This window comes from Solea senegalensis, unplaced genomic scaffold, assembly GCF_019176455.1.
Source record: "Solea senegalensis isolate Sse05_10M unplaced genomic scaffold, IFAPA_SoseM_1 scf7180000013679, whole genome shotgun sequence".
In the NCBI taxonomy this organism is placed as follows: Eukaryota; Metazoa; Chordata; class Actinopteri; order Pleuronectiformes; family Soleidae; genus Solea; species Solea senegalensis.
The window spans coordinates 1-13697 of record NW_025320868.1 but is presented as its reverse complement, the minus strand read 5'-3'; the positions used below and the strand labels follow the sequence as shown (position 1 = coordinate 13697).

The 13697-nt window shown below is 39.2% G+C and overlaps 1 protein-coding gene across 1 annotated transcript; it reads right to left on the bottom strand.

Moving 5' to 3' along the window:
* Window positions 1–8940: 8940 nt before the first annotated feature.
* On the bottom strand, window positions 8941–13597 carry LOC122760498 (F-box/LRR-repeat protein 6-like). Its single transcript, XM_044015571.1, has 8 exons — window positions 13524–13597; window positions 12177–12779; window positions 11813–11971; window positions 11656–11719; window positions 10737–10868; window positions 9838–9945; window positions 9630–9743; window positions 8941–9202 (listed from the first exon to the last, which is right to left on the bottom strand). Exons 2-8 carry the CDS (start codon window positions 12713–12715, stop codon window positions 8954–8956), a joined length of 1365 nt encoding a protein of 454 aa, XP_043871506.1. The 5' UTR covers window positions 12716–12779; window positions 13524–13597; the 3' UTR covers window positions 8941–8953.
* Between the last annotated feature and the right edge of the window lie 100 nt (window positions 13598–13697).

Below are 13697 nucleotides of genomic sequence, written 5' to 3'. Positions count from 1 at the left end.
TTAGACTATTTTCAGCGTCCATGTGCTAAGTTAGATGGCACTTCCTGTTTAAAATGGCCGACTTCCTGTTTGGTGAAAGGTGTGTCCGTAAACGTGTTCAGGGACGTTCCTTTGACTCACATATCAAGTTTTGTGAAGATTGGAAAATGTTAGACTTGACTTCCTGTTTCGGGAGTTCTACTTCCTGTAGGGAGGTTATCCTTTACAGCACATATGTCAGAATCAAGGCCCGTGAATGAGTTATGTCTGGCCCACGGGATGATTTTTAATTACTATTAAAACCGGCTTGCACTATTATGTGCCCTCAGCACCATAATACTACACATCCCAAGATGCACTGTGAGTGCGATCCCGTGTCATCCTTCATGAACAGCATCACAGTCACAGTGGAAAACTAAACATTGCTGTCATTTTTCATCTCCCTCTCCCCAAATAGACAAATAGAAAAGTAGACGGTGAAAACAGGGTTTTCAAGACAGGTGGGAGGCAGAATAATGTTCACCGAAGTAAAAGGAAAGCCTGTGTGTCTTGTGTGTGGAGACAGTGTGTCGTTATGAAAGAATATAACTTAAGAAGGCACTATGAAACATGCAACTGTTTTGCACTTTTCAAGTTTGCACTAACTTCTAATTTTATTATAAAAGACAGACATTGGTGAGGATCAGAGCAGCACACTGATTTGTTTTGTAACATGCTGTTTCATTTTTGCATTTATCTTGCCATTGAGCTTTGAAGGAAAATAACATTTTGCTGTTTACCTGTTAAAAAGAAGACGGAAAAACGTTTTCAATTTGTTACTGAAAGAGCCTTGAGAAAATATTGCAACTGATTTTATTTATATTTTGCTTAATTTAATTTAATTTAATTTAATTTAATTTAATTTAATTTAATTTAATTTAATTTAATTTAATTTAATGATTGAGTGCAATATAGGCTGTGGTATTGGTATTGGTTCAATATGTGCAGTAATTGCAAGTTTTAATAAATATTTAATCCTCCACCTGTACCATTTTTTTTATTTTGGCCCCCCGTGTATTTGACTTTGGCATTACTGCTTTACAGACATGTTCCGGACGGGTCTGAGGTCTCACGTATGAAGTTTCAAGTGGATACAACAATCCCAATTAGAGCAGCATGAGAAACTGTAAATGTTAGATTTGATAGATTTGTAGGCAAATGCCTCCATCATGTGGCGAACAATGGTTACTGCATGAACAAACCACTCAGTTGAGGGAATCCTTTGCATTTTTGCCAGGCAACACCATTTAACGATTTGTTATCATATTCAGCAAGCATCATCTACCATGTGTTTTACATGTTTTCATTCATTTTGAGTATGATACAATGAAATTTGTTAAAGTTATAAGGGAAATTGTGAAATTGTATTTTCTGTTACCACCAGAAGGCGCTGTTTTCAAAATGTACAGTTTTTGCATAAGCATCTTCAGCAAGATCCCATCATCGATCGTCACAAGTTTGGTTAAGATCTGACCTTCCATCGCAAAGTTATAAGAGTTTGTTGTTGTAGCGAAATACCAGACGTCATATTGTCTGCCGTCAACAGGGGGCACTGTTTTTGAAAGTGAATATTTTCATATAGGCATCTTCAGGAATTAAATATCATCAATCCTAGCAAGTTTGATTCAGATTGGAATAGTATTCGCAAAGTGGTAGCTGTTTGTTTTTTGTCGCAAATATCTGACTTTGCAGTTTTGTCATGGCAACACTGTTGAACAATTTGTTATCATATTAGGCACGCATCATCTACCATGTGTTTTGAATGTTTTCCCAAATTTTGAGTTTGATACAAGGAAATTTGTTAAAGTTATAAGGGAAATTGTGAACTTGTACTTTCTGTTACCACCAGGTGGCGCTGTTTCCAAAATTTACAGTTTTTGCATAGGCATCTTCAGCAAAAGCCCATCATTGATCATCACAAGTTTGGTTAAGATCTGACCTTCAATCGCAAAGTTATAAGAGTTTGTTGTGTGTTGCGAAATACCAGACTTCCTAGTGTTTGCCACCACCAGGAGGCGATGTTTTCAAAATTTACAGTTTTTGCATAGACATCTTTAGCAAGGGCCCATCATCGATTGTCACTTGTTTGGTTAATATCTGACCTTCCATGGCAAAGTTATAAGAGATTGTTGTGTGTTGCGAGGAATCGTGATTTTCGCCAACTTTCCTGACCTTCTTCTTGTTCGCCGTGATACTTAATGAAAAGATTTTGATACCTTTGGATCCTCAACTTGTTCACAGTGACCTCACAAAGTTTCAAGGTGATCCCATGAAAGCTCTATGACAAGTGCGTTCACATACCATTGGTGCGAAATGGCCAAAATCTGCAAAAATGTACTTTCAATCCAAGATGGCGGCTTTCCCGTTCGTTTTAGAGCATAGGCTGCTTTGAATTTTTTGACCGTCCTGACCTAAGGAACGCGTGAGTACCAAGTTTAGTGCATGTACATTAAACGTGCTCCTCAGGAGGACAAGTTTTACGGGTTGTAAGAGTTTCGCCTTTTGTTGTGAAAAATATGAATGAACGCCAACTTTGGCGCCCCCTATCTCAAAAACCATGTGACATTTTAAAAAACTTTTAATAACTTTAGATCCTCAACTTATTCACAGTGACCTCACCCAGTTTGAAGGTGATCCCTTTAAAGCTCTATGACAAGTGCGTTCACATACCATTGGTGCGAAATGGCCAAAATCTGCAAAAAATGTACTTTCAATCCAAAATGGCGGCTTTCCTGTTCGTTTTAGAGGTTCGGCTACGCTGACTTTTTTGACCGTCTGGACCTAACGAACGCGTGAGTACCAAGTTTCGTGCATGTACATTCAACGTGCTCCTCAGGAGGACAAGTTTTACGGGTTGTAAGAGTTTTGCCTTTTGTTGTGAAAAATATGAATGAACACCAACTTTGGCGCCCCCTATCTCGTTCACCGAGCGACATTTTAAAAAGCTTTCAGTAACTTATGCTCGGCAACTTGTTCACAGTGACCTCACTAATTTTCAAGGTGATCGCACAAAAACTCTAGGACAAGTTCATTCAAATATCAGGTGTCATAGTGGCTGCTGTCACAAGGGGGCGCTGTTTTTGTAAGTGAATATTTTCATATAGGTGTCTTCGGGGCAGGACTATCATCAATCCTAGCAAGTTTGGTTCAGATTAGACTCAGTTTCGCAAAGTTGTAGCAGTTTGTTTTTTTGTCACAAATATCTGACTTTGCAGTGTTGCTATGGCAACACCGTTGAACCATTTGTTATCATAATAAGCACGCATCATCTTTCATGTGTTTTAAATGTTGTCACAAATTTTGAGTTTGATACGATTAAATATGTAAAAGTTATTACCGAAATTGTGTATTTGTTGTATTTTCTGTTACCACAAGGAGGCGCTGTGCTAAAAATGTACAGTTTTTCCACAGACTTCTTCAGCAATGGTCCATCATCAACCCTAGGTAATTTGGTTGGGAAGTGACCTTCTATCGCAAAGTTATAAGAGTTTTGTTGCCTGTGGCGAAAAATAAAAATTTTCACCAACTTTGCCGGCCCCTTTCTCGTACGCCATGATACTTATTAAAAAGTTTTTAGCAACTTTAGATCCTCAACTTGTCCAAAGTGACCTCACCAAGTTTGAACGTGATCCCATGTAAGCTCTAGGACAAGTTCGTTCAAATACCGATGGTGCGATATGGCCAAAATCGGCAAAAAATGAATTTTCAATCCAAGATGGCGGCTTTCCTGTTCGTTTTAGAGCATAGGCTACGCTGACTTTTTTGACCGTCCCGACCTAAGGAACGCGTGTACCAAGTTTCGTGCATGTACATTAAACGTGCTCCTCAGGCCCACAAGTTTTAGGGGGTGGAGCAGTTATTTGCCCCGCCCACTTTCATTTTTTAACGCACATTCCCCGAAACATTGATATACGTAATTTTACACCAGGTCTGATGGGGTTGCAAAATTTGGTGAGTTTTGGGGCATGGGAAAGGCCTCAAAAACGCGATTCATTTGGAGGAATAATAATAAGAACTAGTACCGCAAGCGGTAATTAACGGGTTCGAGCTTGACGGCTCGCGAGTCCCTGTGCGTCCACGTCGCAGCGCGAGTCCTCTTCCTCATCTTCCGTTCATTCACCGCTTGTGGTACTGGTTATTTTCAGCTGCATCCCTGCGCAATGTCATGCGTGTCCTTTTAAAATGGCCGTCTTCCTGTTGGGTGAAAGGCGTGTCTGTAAACGTGTTTAGGGAAGGTACCTTGACTTACATAACAAGGGTGCATTTTCTCTTTTTTCCCTCTGTTACTTTTTCGCTCTTCCCATTTTCCCTGGGTTTTTTTTCCTTGGCCCCTCTTGCAGTACCTTTTGCCCCATCTTTCCCTTTCAGAGCAGCATGAGAAACTGTAAATGTTAGATTTGATAGATTTGTAGGCAAATGCCTCCATCATGTGGCGAACAAAGGTTACTGCACTGACGAACCACTCAGTAGAGTTGATCCTGTGCAGTGTTCTTATGTCAACACCGTTGAACGATTTGTTATCATATTCAGCAAGCATCATCTACCATGTGTTTTACATGTTTTCATTCATTTTGAGTATGATACAATGAAATCTGTTAAAGTTATAAGGGAAATTGTGAACTTGTATTTTCTGTTACCACCAGAAGGCGCTGTTTTTAAAATGTACAGTTTTTGCATAAGCATCTTCAGCAAGATCCCATCATCGATCGTCACGAGTTTGGTTAAGATCTGACCTTCCATCGCAAAGTTATAAGAGTTTGTTGTTGTAGCGAAATACCAGACGTCATATTGTCTGCCGTCAACAGGGGGCACTATTTTTGAAAGTGAATATTTTCATATAGGCATCTTCAGTGATTGACTATCATCAATCCTAGCAAGTTTGGTTCAGATTGGAATAGCATTCGCAAAGTGGTAGCAGTTTGTTTTTTGTCGCAAATATCTGACTTTGCAGTGTTGTCATTGCAACACTGTTGAACAATTTGTTATCATATTAGGCACGCATCATCTACCATGTGTTTTGAATGTTTTCCCAAATTTTGAGTTTGATACAAGGAAATTTGTTAAAGTTATAAGGGAAATTGTGAACTTGTACTTTCTGTTACCAGCAGGTGGCGCTGTTTCCAAAATTTACAGTTTTTGCATAGGCATCTTTAGCAAAAGCCCATCATTGATCATCACAAGTTTGGTTAAGATCTGACCTTCAATCGCAAAGTTATAAGAGTTTGTTGTGTGTTGCGAAATACCAGACTTCCTATTGTTTGCCACCACCAGGAGGCGATGTTTTCAAAATTTACAGTTTTTGCATAGACATCTTTAGCAAGGGCCCATCATCGATTGTCACTTGTTTGGTTAATATCTGACCTTCCATGGCAAAGTTATGAGAGATTGTTGTGTGTTGCGAGGAATCGTGATTTTCGCCAACTTTGCCGCCCTTCTTCTTGTTCGCCGTGAAACTTAATGAAAAGATTTTGATACCTTTGGATCCTCAACTTGTCCACAGTGACCTCACAAAGTTTGAAGGTGATCCCATGAAAGCTCTATGACAAGTGCGTTCACATACCATTGGTGCGAAATGGCCAAAATCAGCAAAAAATGTACTTTCAATCCAAGATGGCGGCTTTCCCGTTCGTTTTAGAGCATAGGCTGCTTTGAATATTTTGACCGTCCTGACCTAAGGAACGCGTGAGTACCAAGTTTAGTGCATGTACATTAAACGTGCTCCTCAGGAGGACAAGTTTTACGGGTTGTAAGAGTTTCGCCTTTTGTTGTGAAAAATATGAATGAACGCCAACTTTGGCGCCCCCTATCTCAAAAACCATGTGACATTTTAAAAAACTTTTAATAACTTTAGATCCTCAACTTGTCCACAGTGACCTCAACCAGTTTGAAGGTGATCCCTTTAAAGCTCTATGACAAGTGCGTTCACATACCATTGGTGCGAAATGGCCAAAATCTGCAAAAAATGTACTTTCAATCCAAGATGGCGGCTTTCCTGTTCGTTTTAGAGCTTCGGCTACGCTGACTTTTTTGACCGTCTGGACCTAAGGAACGCGTGAGTACCAAGTTTTGTGCATGTACATTCAACGTGCTCCTCAGGAGGACAAGTTTTACGGGTTGTAAGAGTTTCACCTTTTGTTGTGAAAAATATGAATGAACACCAACTTTGGCGCCCCCTATCTCGTACACCGAGCGATATTTTAAAAAGCTTTCAGGAACTTATGCTCGGCAACTTGTTCACAGTGACCTCACCAACTTTCAAGGTGATAGCATAAAAACTCTAGGATTAGTTCATTCAAATATCAGGTGTCATAGTGTCTGCTGTCACCAGGGGGCGCTGTTTTTGAAAGAGAATATTTTCATATAGGCGTCTTCAGGGCCAGATTATCATCAATCAGAGCAAGTTTGGTTCAGATCGGACTCGGATTCGTAAAGTTGTAATAGTTTGTTTTTTGTCACAAATATCTGACTTTGCAGTGTTGCTGTGGCAACACCGTTGAACGATTTGTTATCATATAAAGCACGCATAATCGACCATGTGTTTTGAATGTTTTCCCAATTTTTGAGTTTGATACGATTAACTCTGTAAAAGTTATTACCGAAATGTTTATTTTTTGGATTTTCTGTTACCACAAGGAGGCGCTGTGCTAAAAATGTACAGTTTTTCCACAGACTTCTTCAGCAATGGTCCATCATCAACCCTAGGTAATTTGGTTGGGATGTGACCTTCTATCGCAAAGTTATAAGAGTTTTGTTGCCTGTGGCGAAACATTAAAATTTTCACCAACTTTGCCGGCCCCTTACTCTTACGCCATAATACCCATTGAAAAGATTTTGATACCTTTGGATCCTCAACTTGTCCAAAGTGACCTCACCAAGTTTGAAGGTGATCCCATGAAAGTTCTAGGACAAATCTGTTCAAATATCATTGGTGCAAAATGGCCAAAATCAGCAAAGCATTTACTTTCAATCCAAGATGGCGGCTTTCCTGTTCGTTTTAGAGCATAGGCTACGCTGACTTTTTTGACCGGCGTGACCTAAGGAACGCGTGTACCAAGTTTTGTGCATGTACATTAAACGTGCTCCTCAGGACCACAGGTTTTAGGGGGTGGAGCAGTTTTTTGGCCCGTCCACTTTCACCAGGGGGCGCTGATTTTGACTTGAAATATTTTCACATAGGTTTGTTCAGGGCCAGACTATCAACAATCCTAGCAAGTTTGGTTCAGATTGGACCAGGATTGGCAAAGTTGTAACAGTTTTTTTTTTGTAGTATTTTCTACCACCACCAGGAGGCGCTGTTTTCAAAATGTATTGTTTTCGGCAATATAGTCGCCTTCAGCAACTACCCATTATCAATCATAGGAAGTTTGGTTGGGATTGGATCTTCCATCGCAAAGTTATAAGAGTTTTGCTTTTTGTTGTGAAAAATAGGAATTTACACCCACTTTGGCGCCCCCTATCTCGTACACCATGAGACATTTTAAAAAACTTTTGATAACTTAAGCTCCTCAACTGGTTCACAGTGACCTCACCGAGTTTAAAGGTGATCGCACAAGAACTCTAGGATTAATTCCTTCAAATACCAGAGGTCATATTGTCTCCGTCACCAGGGGGTGCTGTTTTTGAAAGTGAATATTTTCATATAGACGTCTTCAGGGCTGGACTATCATCAATCCTAGCAAGTTTGGTTCAGATTGGACTAGGATTCGCAAAGTTGTAGCAGTTTGTTTTTTTGTCGCAAAAATCCGACTTTGCATCATTACCATGGCAACATCATGTAACTCTACGCCATCATATTGAGCATGCATCATCTACCTTGTGTTTTGGGTGATTTTTACCAATTTTGAGTTTGATACGATAATCTCTGTAAAAGTTATTCCCGAAATTGTAAAAGTAACTTTTTTTTTTAATTTTCTGCCACCACCAGGAGGCGATGTTTACAAACTTGACAGTTTTTGCATAGGCCTCTTCAGCAAGGGCCCATCATCAATCGCCACAAGTTTGGTTAAGATCGGACCTTCTATCGCAAAGTTATAAGAGTTTTGTTGCGTGTGGCGAAAATCTTAAATTTTCACCAACTTTGACGCCCCCTTTCTCGTACGCCATGATACTTATTAAAAAGTTTTCAGGAACTTTTGATCCTCAACTTGTCCACAGTGACCTCACCAAGTTTGAACGTGATCCCATGTAAGCTCTGGGACAAGTTCGTTCAAATACCCATGGTGCGAAATGGCCAAAATAGGCCAAAAATGGTCGTTCAACCCAAGATGGCGGCCTTCCTGTAGGACTTACAGCGGCGCTAGCACGGACTTTTTGGACCGTCCTGACATGTTTAACATGTGTACCGACTTTCGTGCATGTACGTGAAACACGAGAAAAATCGGCCTGATGAAAGCTGTTTTTCATTTTCGTAAGCCCCGCCCACTTTCAATTTTGTACGCAGTGTCCCCGAAGTACTATCAGACGTAAATTTACACCAGGTTTGATGCACTCGCAAAAATTGGTGAGTTTTCGTGTATGGGAAAGGCCTCAAAAAGGCGATTCATTTAGAGGAATAATAATAATAATAATAATAATAAGAATAATCTTCACAGTTTCAATAGGGTTCTTGCAACCTTGTTGCTCGAACCCTAATAATCTTAGCGATTATAATAGGGTTCTTGCGCAACCAAGTTGCTCGAACCCTAATAAACATCACAGTTTCAATAGGGTTCTTGCAACCAAGTTGCTCGAACCCTAATAATCTTTACAGTTTCAATAGGGTTCTTGCAACCAAGTTGCTCGAACCCTAATAATAAGAATAATCCTAGCGATTACAATAGGGTTCTTGCAACCAAGTTGCTCGAACCCTAATAATAATAATAATAATCCTTCCAGTTTCAAGAGGGTTCTTGCAACCTTGTTGCTCGAACCCTAATAAAGTCTAAAGAGTATACATTTATAACTTAGGCCTACCAGGACAGGGTAATGTTGCAAGACCGGGTGGTGTTATTCGCGAACAGCCTCGCAAGTCCAGTACCCGCAGCCTGGTGGAGCTGAAGAGAATGTCCAGCAGGTCTTTGTCGGTCATGTAGGAGTAAGACGTAGTTGCAATACACAGCTCCTCCAACAACGGAAAGCCTGACGTGGAATCAGCACCGCTGCGCACCGTCTTATGTAGAGGTCGGACGTTCAGCATCCGGAAGGTCTGAAGATAAAAATGTGCAGACAAACTTTAGGATTAACATTGTTGATTAATCGAGTACTTGTTGTTGACAAAATGTCCTAAAATGTTGGAAAATGTTGATCATGTTTCCCAAACCCAAAAATGATGATGTTCTGTTGAACTGTTTTGAACTTAAGCTATTGCGTTTTAAGGATTCCTTTATTATCTGAAGCAAAGAAACCAGAACATATTCATATTGAGAAAGCTGAAAAGTTGAAGCCTCAAAACAATCAATTATCAAAATAGTTGACAATTAATTTAGTAATAGACTAATAATTGAGTGAGCTAGATAAAATGTATGTTTTGATTTGAAAATGTATAAAAGTGTTTGAATTCATACTTGACTTAGATTATTTATTCCAGCTTTGATAGTTACATTTAACCAACACAATAGTTGTTTTTTTCTTACCTTGAGTTTCGGGCATGCCGTCTGCAGTGCGTGAATGCAAATGGAAAGTTCACAGTTTTTACTGTCGAGTTTTGTATTCACCTCCAGCAACTCCAAATCGGGACAGCATCCCCTCTGGAAAAACAAACAAAAAGTGTTGTGTGTGTGTTTGTTTCAGGGTGTGTAATTGATGATTGTAAAAAAAAAAAAAGTATGAATAACGTCTTACAGATAACGCAGCCAGAAGTCGGTCATTCTTTAGTGCATGAGTGAACAAAATTTGCTTGATCTGACGTCCATGGTTTTCAAGGTACTCAAGAAGTCCTTCAACCTGAAACTACAGCAGACACAAAAAAGTTTTTTACTAAGATCTGTGTGTAACCAGATGTAGGTTGGAAATTAACACTTGCTGGAATAAAATGCAGAATAAGAAAAATTTGGGCATTAAAAACTGAAAAAGAAATTCTGGTAGGTTGTACAATAACAATGCTGCCCTCCACAGTTCAAGGTTTGTTAATACATTTCCTCTTTGTCAAAAGTTTAATGTTAAAGTCCTTCTTCCTCCAAAAGCTTTACACTGCTCCATATTGACCAGTTGCATGACGAAACACCAAAACTTCCCCAATGGCAAGGCGCTGACTCCTCTCAACACTGAAAACTGACCCCAAGGAAACACATGTAATGCAGTAAAAAGGTTCCTCCAAATTCCTAACCCTAACCCAGCTTTGCGAGAGAGGAGGAACCAAGGATCAAAGACCAAAAAAAACAAGACCGGGGAGACAAGAGGATCCAGTGCTGTTTTCCATGTACAGTATGTTGTCAAATGTGAAAATGCTGCTTCACTACTGTCTGATAGAGTGTTGAGCAGAGAATGTTGCTGAATTGTTCATGACGTAAAACCTAATATTTTAACAATTGGCAACTATTTTAAATCATTCAAATTTGGCATAGTGGGTAGAAACACTTTTCCCAAAGTCAGAAGCAATATTTTTTACTCAGACTTTAACTAGTTACCATATATTGAGTGAGTAGGAATATGAATTTTAAGATAACCAACTGTGTTAGGACCATAGCCTTGAAAGAAAGCAGTACAGTGAGTACTAAGCGACTGGCTGTTCTGCGACGTACCTCTGAATACTGAAGATTTATGCTCTGCAGTGAGCTGCTGTGCTGACCAAGGATTTGGAATGCTCCTGCTGTCAGGCCTGTGCAGTAAGAGAGTTTCAGGGAGCGAAGGTGAGGGCAGGACTGTGAAACAACCTGAATTTGATCACAACACAAACAGGAACACAGTAAATACAACTGCTTACACTGAAAAACAAGTGTAATTGATACAAAAAACACAGCAAGTATTTCATTTACTCGGAAACATTCACACGTAGATCATTGTAATCATGAATAACATACATTTGCATATATATATACAGTATATATATATATATATATATATATATATATATATATATATATATATATATATATATATGTATGTATGTATGTATGTATGTATGTATATGTATATATATATATACATACATACATACATACATACACATATATACATACACATATAAATATATATATACATACATATACACGTACACATACACATACATACACATATATACACATATAAATATATATATACACACATATGATTTAAGGGGGCCCACATTTGTGTTGACTCTTTGAAACTAAACATTTCAAACACAGATATTAGATATATAATATTGTTGTATTATATCACTGAAGTGTATACATTTGCAGTCAGAACCCAAAATTTCCTAGGTCAATGGGAGTTTCACTTGGACAGGAACAGAATTTCCAACTAGGAAACTTGGAGCAACATCCCAACATGGGATTCTAAGATGGCTGCCACCATATAAACACTGGTACTTTTACTTGTAATAGACTGGTATTGCTAACAATAGCTAGTCAGAGATACGTTTGCTTTTCCGACTTCACAACTGGAAAGCTGTGAACTCTGGGGTGATGTCACGCACTCAGTTTTGACTTTCGATGTAAACAGCAAATCTTTCTGACTTACCTCTACTGCATAATTAGCATTCTTTGACCAGTGACAGAGAGAGAAGTCTCGCAGCTGAGAAAATCTAGACAAAAACAAACATAGCTTAGTTAAAAACTGTAAAAATATAAGCACAGACCTCTTAAAAGAACAGCTTCATTTATCAAATAAAACAGACCTGTTTTGTGCCAGCCAGTCAAAAGTCTCCTTAATTTTCTTCTCAGTTTTAGGTAGTTGTTTTTTTCCGGATGCGATCCAGCAGTGACTTACACACACTTTCCGCCACAGGACAGGACTGGAGGCAGCAGCGTTCCACAGTCGACACACTCTGCCCACTCTGCAACACAAACACAGCAGGAAATGTTAATGTAGTTCACTGTGGAAATCATGGCTGCCAAATTACACTGTACGGCAGCTAGATGATATCATTTCCCGCGACCCTGACCCAAACTCTAGATATGACTGAGCCATAGTATCATAGGTTATAGCAACAAAGTAGTGTCAAATGTTTGACAAAATCAAATCAAAATTGTGCTAATTACCTGCATAAGAATGGCACGGCCCCATCTTGAATGACCACCATGTTAAATATATTTACTAACACCTCCTCTGGTAGACTTTGACCCCATCTGTGGTCCACCGGTTTTTGAGGCACAAAAGCAGCAGTGTCTTCCTCTGTTTTGGTAACTGGATTATTTGCTGGCTTCGGTTTGGCACGGACTGTCTTTAATTTCTTAACCTGTGTGGATTTTACCTTTCCTTTAACAACTGTTTTCTTCTTGATTCTCCTCTTCTGTGGCTTCCAGACAGAACCATCATACTGAGAGGAGGCATTTGATATGACGAGGAGCATGTCTTCTCCTTGATGGACAGTGTAACCAAGCTGGGCAGACCTGGAAACTCTCGCCTTTTTATGCTTCTTAGTCTTTGCATTTTTTGGCCCAGCAGATTTCCTCTTCAGAGGTGACTTCTCTGACTTTGGTACGTTTTCTTCTTGACCCGACACATTTGAAGTACTTGGGGCAGCTTTGTCATTGCTTTCACTGTGGGTTGAAGATTCTGCCTCAGGAGAATTCATCATATACTGCTATTTAGTCTTTACAATTGGCACAATTCCAAGGAATCTTGAGTAATGACATCAGCGTCTGCAAGTAGAATCAGAAGAACATCAGCTAGTAATAATCAGTCTAACATTATGGCTAAAGGCTACAAAGAAAAGTACATACAGCTGTACCGCTTTGTGTAATACTAAGTAGTCATGCTGCACAGGGTCATGTGCTTCAGGTATGTGATCAAAAACCACACATATAATCTATTCAGATGCAGTGATTTAAAGACTGGATTGAAATTAAGGCTGCAGCTAACAAATATTTTCATGACTGATCAAACTGTCAATAATTTCCTTGATTAATCAAGTAAACTTTTGGTCAAGAAAATGTCAGAAAATGTTGATCAGTGTACAAAACATTCAAACCGATTGATTATAAAATTATTTGACAATTCATTTGTAATTGATTAACAATTGAGACAATTAGCTGAGCATATCCGAATTTAAATAAGGCTCCCATGGTTCATAACTGCAGAGCAGAGAGGAACTTGGGTCAAACAGCAGTACATAATAGTTTAGGTTTAATGTACTTCTACATGAGTTAAATTGTATTTATTTCATGCTAAGAAACGCTAATTAGTTGGCTAAATTAATGAAGATAAGCTACTGGCTAAATGTTAGCTAAGATAACATGTGTTACAGCAACTTAAAAAGAGACCACACAACAGAGCAGAAAAACGACTCCATACTTTAATAACGGATACCGCTACAAACAACATCCGTCGTTTTCTGGATTAAAAACTACCGTTGCTGAGTCTGGGTTGTTGTTTTTTGGAATTACCTGCTCCTGTTAGCGCCTGGTCTGTTAGCCACCTCCTCCAGTCACAGTAGTAATCCCACAATGCACTTCACTGTCCTGTGATTGGTGAAATTCTAGACATAAGCCCGCCTTCTGTAAAGTGTCCAATCACAGAGCACATTGATTCCACCGCTCCACCAGCGTGTTGTTGTGTGG